General features: G+C 45.9%; 1 protein-coding gene across 1 annotated transcript; it reads right to left on the bottom strand.

The window, feature by feature from the left end:
• Window positions 1–4,674: 4,674 nt before the first annotated feature.
• On the bottom strand, window positions 4,675–6,922 carry LOC144095166 (uncharacterized). The gene is made up of 2 exons (XM_077628957.1): window positions 5,180–6,922; window positions 4,675–4,950 (listed from the first exon to the last, which is right to left on the bottom strand). The coding sequence occupies exons 1-2, from the start codon at window positions 6,684–6,686 to the stop codon at window positions 4,712–4,714; spliced, it is 1,746 nt and encodes a 581-aa protein (XP_077485083.1). The 5' UTR covers window positions 6,687–6,922; the 3' UTR covers window positions 4,675–4,711.
• Window positions 6,923–8,085: the final 1,163 nt, after the last annotated feature.

The raw sequence follows: 8,085 nt of genomic DNA, 5'->3' as shown, positions 1-8,085 counted from the left end.
CATCTTAAAAGACCGAGCTCGCCACGGGACAAAGGCTAATAATATAGATTTCAAATCTTGGCATGATTACGTGGCGAAGACCAGCGGTGAGTGGAAGCCGCGCGATGATTCAGACAGTGCAGAAATTGAGCGCAAAGCTTCACCGTGACAGCTGCTCACGATAAAGATCGATTGATAAAACAACCATGCCCTGTTTCACCAAAGCCCTGTCTCGCTGTCAAAATGCTCGCATCTGTAGCTGGCTTGTACCGTTAAAGCGACTTTGGGCCGTGTTTAAAACTCGACCAGAACAGAGCGCATCTTCGCCACAGTTACGGAAGCCTCAGAATTCTCGTTGTCCAAATTTAGCGCACATTAGCACGCATCTGCAAGGGTTTAGCAGTGAAATGGTACAAAGGACAGCTGGCCCGTGACGAGGGCGACATTTCCTTCTAGTACTACTTATTAAAGGGACTATGCAACGAATAAAAAGCCGCTTTTAAATGATGCTAAGAAGCATTCACACCAAGTATGAGTCTTCAGAACTGCGCCGGCAATTTATTACGAACTTTTAAAAACGTGTTTTTTAAAATTCGCGGGCCGATTGCTGTGCTCGTAGTGACCGATTTTGGAACTAAAATCGTGAAAATAGACGTCACTGTACCCATCACGTAAGCAGGCCATCACACGCTCTCATTCGCTGGAGCCACGGCAGCCACGACGTCACGGGCACACTTCCGGTAGCCGTGAAAATCGTCTGCTCGTGCCGCCGCACAACCCTCTCGGGCAAGCGCGAGCGAGGACTTTGCCTTCGCGCATATGGTTTCAATTTTCCTCTGCCGCCTCCTTTTGTCGGGAGTTCCGGAGCCACTCGCACGGCTCTTCGTGCGCACGCATAGGGCTCGATGCCCATCGCGGCCGTAAGAGCGAGCAGTCGCACCTCGAGGTCCGGGTTTATTACTGCTAATTACCACAGATTACAAGAAAATATGACAAGCAAAAGCTCTAGAGAAGTGGTGCAGTTCCTCGAAGAAGGCAAGTTCACAGCCAACAGTGGATTTTCCATAGACATAGAAGATCTTTTTTACTCTGTTCCTCGTGAAGTGTTGTTTACGGCTGTTCGTGAGCATTTCGTGAGTGGGCATTACAATAGGCAATTTTTTAGACTTGTTACTTTTCTATTTAAATTCTACTGCTGTGTCATTCGATAAAGAATTTTTGTCCAAAAGCAGGGCATATGTATAGGGTCTTCAGTAGCGCCCGTCTTGTGCGAAATGTTTCTAGCCTCATTCGACCGGAAACTTGAGGGCAGCTTGTGTAACAAGGCAGTCTCTCGTATCTTTAGATACGTGGATGACTATCTAGTGCTTATTGATGTACCGGCGGGTGTGACCCAGAGTCTGTTATCACGAAAATTTTGAATGATTTTATTTCTATCTATGTCGACAGGTCTAACATTTGCGCATGAAAGAGCACACAGCAACTGTCTTCAGTTTCTTGATCTGCAACTTTCCTTCGCCTACAAGCATGTATATTGGATGTATCAACCACGATCAAAAAAGTCACTTTTGGCTTATGATAGTTCCCATTCCAAGCTAGTTAAGCGTGGCATATTGTCCCTCTGCTTAAAATCAGCCCTAGACAAATATTGCCCGCATAAGGTAGGTGAAAGTTTCCAGTGCCAGATTGGAAGAATTCTGTCAGCAGGCTATACAGCGCACTTGATTACCAGCGTGTCTGAAGGCCTTCTTCAAAAACTGAAGAATCCAGGTGACAAACGAGAGTTTCAAAAGAAACCTTTGAAGGTCATACCCTACCTACATGGTTTTTCGCACAATTTGAAAAAAGTTGCTTCCAGACACGGGGTGCAGCTGGTTTTTTCAGCTCCCTGCAAGCTGGCAAATCTTTTCCCTATGGTTTCCATTAAGCGAGTTAAGGAGTCCTGTCTCATCAAACATCAAAAAAAGTTCACAGAGTGCACTGCCAATGTGGTGTACGAGATCCCTTTGACGTGCGGCAGAGTTTACGTGGGACAAACAGGAAAATATTTTAATGAGCGCGCCCGAAAGCACAATGTGACCTTGAATAGCAAGACGGGAGGTAACCTTCCTATATACTGCAGCCAATGTAAAGATTGCCGTCCCAAGTTCCACGAAGCAAGGTTCCTAGCCACGGCACCGGACAAGACTGAAAGAGAAGTCATTGAGGCCTTTTACATTTACCAAAGAAAAGACAAGTGCGTTAGCACGCCTTCTGTTGTTCTTTCTAGATAGGAACTATCCTTTTTAGATGGTTTCGTCTAGGTGTTTTTCTTATGTTTTTTTAGCAGTATTCTCTTACTCTGCATTCCCCCATGTTGTACCATTTTTACTGTTTTTATGCGCCTTTTACACGCCGCTTTATGTGCCTTTTTAAGTTTCTTCTTTTACATATGCCTCGTGTTGTTCCTTACGTTTTCTCTGCTCATGTTTTTGCACTTCGTATCAACCGTTATCACTCTTTGGTCACCTGTTGTTACGTTCAGCTTGTCGATCTGCATGGTGAGCTATGTTACGCCATGTGTTTTTTTTTTGTGTGTTTGCCGCTGTTTGAAGTTGTTTGCCTCTGTCATTCATTTCGCACACCCTCACCCCAGCAGATATAAAAGAGCGTCTGGCATCCTTTTCGGTCATTAAAGTTGGAAGTTGCGCTTCTTTCCTCTGTCCCCAAGTTTCCTGTGTACGTCCTGTTAGCGCGCGCTGTTTAATAGCAAAAAAAAACCGACGCGCGCCGCAATCCAGGAAGGCGAAGAGACCGGAGAGATGGCGCCACGCCGCCGACGCTGCTGCTATAGAGGCTAGAAGGTTTACCTAGTGTCGTGACCGGACAGGCGGGGGTGAAATATCTCGCTATGCATCGACAGACGGCGCTGCCGCCCGCTGGCGTGCGATGGGCGTCGCAGCCTCCAAGCCTCTACGGGTGAATGCTTCTTTTTTTTTTTTTCCGAGGACTTCTGGTTTAGTTGGTTGCTCGCTTAGGGTCTGTTAAAGAAAGTGAGAAATCTTCCGCAGGCTCCTTAGATGGTCAACATGTTAGCGCGCGCCGCGACATAACTGAAGTGTCGCCGATGAGCGCTACACGTCGCGCCATAAACACTAGCTGCAACGCAACAAGCGCGGCTTACTTGCAGACGATGTCGAAGGGGAAGAAAAAAAAAACTGGACATAGAACAGCAGGGTGGGAAGTCTTTATTGCAGAGAGTTTCGCGCAAGCATGTGCCGACAAGGGACTTCCTGAGGGCTCTGCGCGCTCCGCACGGCTACTGGCACCGCCTCATTTTAAGAAGCTTTTTTTTCTCTCTCTGCGCCCCGCGCTCTTTGTTCACTGCTTTTACGAAGAAATGCAGTCTTGTCAGTGCGTAAAACTTAATCAGTTCTGTCGTAACTTGACGACCATGCACTTCGCAACCAACGTCTTCAAGTCCCCGCCCCTGAAGAAAATGCAGGAAACTAATCATACTATCTGCTTGTAGCTTGTTGCGGCTGAAAAAAACCGTAAATGCGTTTTCCATCTTTCCTACCAGCTCCTCAATTGGCTTTGCTGGGTACACTAAGCCTCCATGATCAAAAGTTTGAGTAAGCGAGGCATTTTTGTTGGACTTAGCTTGCAGAGGCAAGGTACTGAAACAACTTGCACATTCAGGGCAAGGAAACCTTTCAAGGAGTTTTCTCACTACATAACCAGCAACATAAAAAATTAACCGGCTGTCACTTTTTTTGTCCACACAACTGGTATGATCCCCCTCACCACTATGCTTGTCGAGTACCTCTGCAGCAGATGACAGGTCTCCACCATCTAGCAAGCCATCCACAAGTTCAGTAATTCTTGCGTTTTTTTCTTTGGGCACATCTGACGGCTGCAAGAGAGCAGTCACAACTTCTGATGACACATTTGTTCTTTTTGGTGGCTTTGCAAGGCTGTAGAAGGCCAAATTATTAATAATGATCAAAAACTGCCCCACTGAAGGATGATCGTTGCAGCCGAAACACTGACGCACAATTCCAAATACGTTTTCCATTCTGTCTTGACTCAGGTTTGCAGTTAATAAATACTTGTACTGCAGTGATGTTGTCAGGTATTCTAGAAGTGACAGTGTGCTCTGTAATGTCACTCGCAGCCCAAGCGCAGTCCCTGCACTTAAAAAGCCACCACCATGCTGTGCAGCATATTGCTCCCATTCTCCCAGGAAAGCAATGAAATCATTTAGAAACTGCACACTTCCTGATTTAGCTCTAAGGCCTTTTGTTGGGACCCTAGAAGACATGACAAAAATAAGTTTCTCCATGAGCTTTACATATTTCTCCGTTGGTTCAGTGCGTGAGTTGCAGGTTTTCTCCAAGTGATCCCGATAAAAAAAAATCCCTTTGAGTACCTCCTCACTAAAGAGCTGGAATGCCAGATTTACCCGCATTTTTTCAAATGAATTTGGGCGTAAATGGGCCTTTGTGATATGGGGCATCACTTTAAGCGTGACAGATTCTTTGTCCAGCTTCCAAGCTTCTTCAATTACATCCACATGGACATGCCCACTCGGGATCTGTATGCCTTTCCCCACAAATGCATTCCGAACGCATTTCACCAGGTGGGGAAAGTCCGAAATGAAGTGAATGCTTCTTCCCTTGTCAACAGGATGGGGAACTTTGCACTTGATCTCTGTGCATGAAGCTGCGCAAGGGAGAAAGCAGAACGAACATTATTGACAGACTGAAAAAGAAGAACTCCTGGCTAGTTTTAACAGAACAGCTAACATACCTTTGATGCCAAACAGCTTCCATAAGCACCGATTCCAGGGAGCACCATCACTCGTCCAAAAATCGACAAACAGGCCAGATTTCTCGGCCAGGATTGTGGCCTCCAGAAGTATTTTTGAAAGGGTAGATGTCTTTACGTTGCCCTTAGCTGCAAATACTCCGAGAATTTGAGTCCATTTTCCTGCAAATAGGGGAAATGCACTGTGAGTAATGTAATAATGAGCATCAGCAGTGTACATAAGGTACATTTGCTAACGTGAACTGCAGCACAAATATATATATATATATATATATATATATATATATATATATATATATATATATATATATATATATATATATATATATATATATATATATATATATAAACAAATATGCAGAACCATAAGGTATTAATTTCATTAACGCACCTTGGAATGGCTGGAACATAATCACAAGGCCATGGTCACTCAGGGTTGTCTTGCTGTTGTTGTCGCTGAATGGACCAAGGTCCACAAAACCACTCAGTTCCCCAGATGATGTCACACTGATGTTTTCAGACAGCTTGATCTCGTCAAAGACGAGACCACCATGAAGGCTAAATTCTTCCATTTTCCTCGTCTTCTCTTTAAGCGCAGAAAAGACGCTACTATTAAAACCAAATGTGCTCTTAAAGCCCTGCAGGTACTTGGCTAAGCATGACTTGCTTGGCAAAGCCATAATTTCGTGTCGTCTTAAATGTTCATACAGCTGCGGGCTTCGCATCCGCATGAGGATGCACTCCAGAATCCATAGCTGGTCATAACGCATTCCCCGGGTTGACTTCCTAGAGGCTGCCTCAAAGCATGCTTTGACCGCAAGGCGCTGTTTTGGTGGGAGGCCACTGATTTTGGCTTCCAGCACAGTCGTTGGGATTGACTGGGTTAATTCTCTGAGTTCTTGAACACTCTTGTTGGCTTGAGACAGTTTTTTCTTTGCCCGGAATAGGTGAACGGATTTTCGCTTCCGGGCATTTTTTTGCTTGAAAGCCGCTGCTCGCTTCTTGCCCCTGTTCATATGGTTTAGGATAAGCCTTCTAGTGTATTTGCATCGAAGACAAGGCTTTCCATCGGGCGTTATCACAAGGCAACTTTTCGAGAAGAACGATTTCCCATACTGGGTGCATTGGCCAGGTGAGATAGGTTCAACCTCACAGCCTGGGCAAAGAAGCAAATTATCGGTCTTCCTCAAAGCTGCAAGGGCGTCCTCTTCACACTGTACGTGAAGCTCATCAACTTTAATGTTTCGGCAATACACTGTGCAAACATAATCTGCAGCTGCGGCACATGTCGAAAATGTTACGTGCTTGGTTACGCACACATCACCTGGCTCAGCACTTGTGTGCCACCCAAAGCACAGAACTTCTGGGTTGTTCGACAGAACAATTTTGCTGCATGACGGTGAGGGCGGGACGATGTCTTTCAACGGATGCGGTTTGTGCGGCGGCATATCTGATGAAGTCTCTTCGCCACCAAAATCTGCGGAGTCGCTGTTTGTTTGGCTGCATGATGCCCAGCGCTTCGGGGCTGGTGTACAGTTGTCCGCTAAGTTTCTCTTCTTCCTTTTTCGTGGGACAGGCTTCGTCATGTAGGAGGGAGCATCCGGAAATATTGTCGGGACGGCGTCGTCGGTGAGCGCTGGCCGCTCGCGATCTATTTCCACAAGTTTCCCGTTTATAAGATGCTGAAACGTCCTTTGAATATATCGTTCATCAAAATGCCTCGAACACAAAACACAGCTGTCATCCAAAGTCTTGTCGTCTCGTTTTATGTTCCGAGCCCACTCTTGCAAACGAAGGGGGTCCGACGGGGCACGGAACAACGACACTTTTTCTTTTGACGACTTGTAGCCTCCGTTACAAAGTGGCACAAAACAAGTCCTACCTTTTTTGGTCGGCATTTTCACGTGCAATGCAGGTAAATCACTCTTTGAGCACAATCAGCGACGGGAACGACACAAAGTCACGCACGAATCGCGGCCCACGTGCATTTCCCGACGGAGCGAACTGCGAGAGAAGCGGCGCGCCCAGCTCGCCTAAAGGCTACAGCGCCACCTACGCTATGCATCCGAACCGGTTTCACAGCGGCCTATGGATATGGCGGCCGTTCACGACACTAGGTAAACCTTCTAGCCTCTATACTGCTGCTGGGGTGCCAGGAGCGACAACCGGAAGTTGCAAAAGGAACGTCAGCGGATGACGTATTCATGGGCGGGGCCCACTCCCAGAGCTGCTTTCGTTATTTTCTTCTGTTGCTCCGCGTGTAGGAGTTGAGGGTGGAGAGGAGGAGCGTAATTTTTAATAGTCTATATCTTCGCTGTTATTGATGCTAGCTCAAAAATTCTTGCACTGGGGTGACGAGTGATCGAATGCCTATCTCTCGTCCGCTTTAAGTAATCTCCATTAATTTATTGCATAGTCCATTTAACTACTACTACTATACAGCTTAATAATGCGAAAGCATTACTAGGCTATGTGGGCAGCTGACGTGTTCGCAGAAAGTGAGCGCATAATGCGGGAGCAAAATGTGCAAGCAAATTGTGTCACCTGATGTGACGGCATCAGCAGTCATGACCGAATGTGTGCGACACTTGGTATAAGAATGGTGTATTTGTATTTCATTTCGTTTTATTACAGTATTAACATCGATAATTAAAATCGGTTATTAAGAGTAGTGATTAATTAATGACACTAAATAACGATATCAATCATTGATTCAAATTAAGGAGGACAATTAATTAACGGCGCTAAGTGCAACCATGTGGTTTAATAAGAGTGTGACCTCATCCATACGCCTACAACCAATCAGAGTACAGCAACAAAAAAGTACACATCGTCGAGTGGTAGCATCGGAGATCGAACAGTGGCGGTCGGATCTTAACGGAGTGGGCAAGTAGGTGTAAAAAGGGGCCGACTAGGAGCCGCCAACGTCGCGGCAAACGCTTTCGCATTTCTCCAATGCAGTCTCTGCAGTGATCTCTAAATTTTTTTATAGCGCATCCCTATTAGCTGCTTTCGAGCTGCTGCACCTACAGCTAAATTCAATATCAACAGCAGCACTCCTCATTTAATGGCGAATCGTTTTGTCATGCTGTAATCTATGCTGATTTTTCAGTCCCACTGCTGTAATCATAAAAACGGTAACACCGCATTTGTTGTCCATCGTACCGCATCATCGCGTAATTAACGTCAGCGGAGTGACTGAGCCGTTTTATGCTGTGCATTTGTGATAGAACTCCGTGTTCTACAGATGCTCGACCTCCGTGTCACACAAGCTGCTGGTGTAATTGCCGTTAATGC

Source organism: Amblyomma americanum, chromosome 6 (assembly GCF_052857255.1).
Source record: "Amblyomma americanum isolate KBUSLIRL-KWMA chromosome 6, ASM5285725v1, whole genome shotgun sequence".
NCBI lineage: Eukaryota > Metazoa > Arthropoda > Arachnida > Ixodida > Ixodidae > Amblyomma > Amblyomma americanum.
This window is presented reverse-complemented; position numbering and strand designations above follow the sequence as displayed.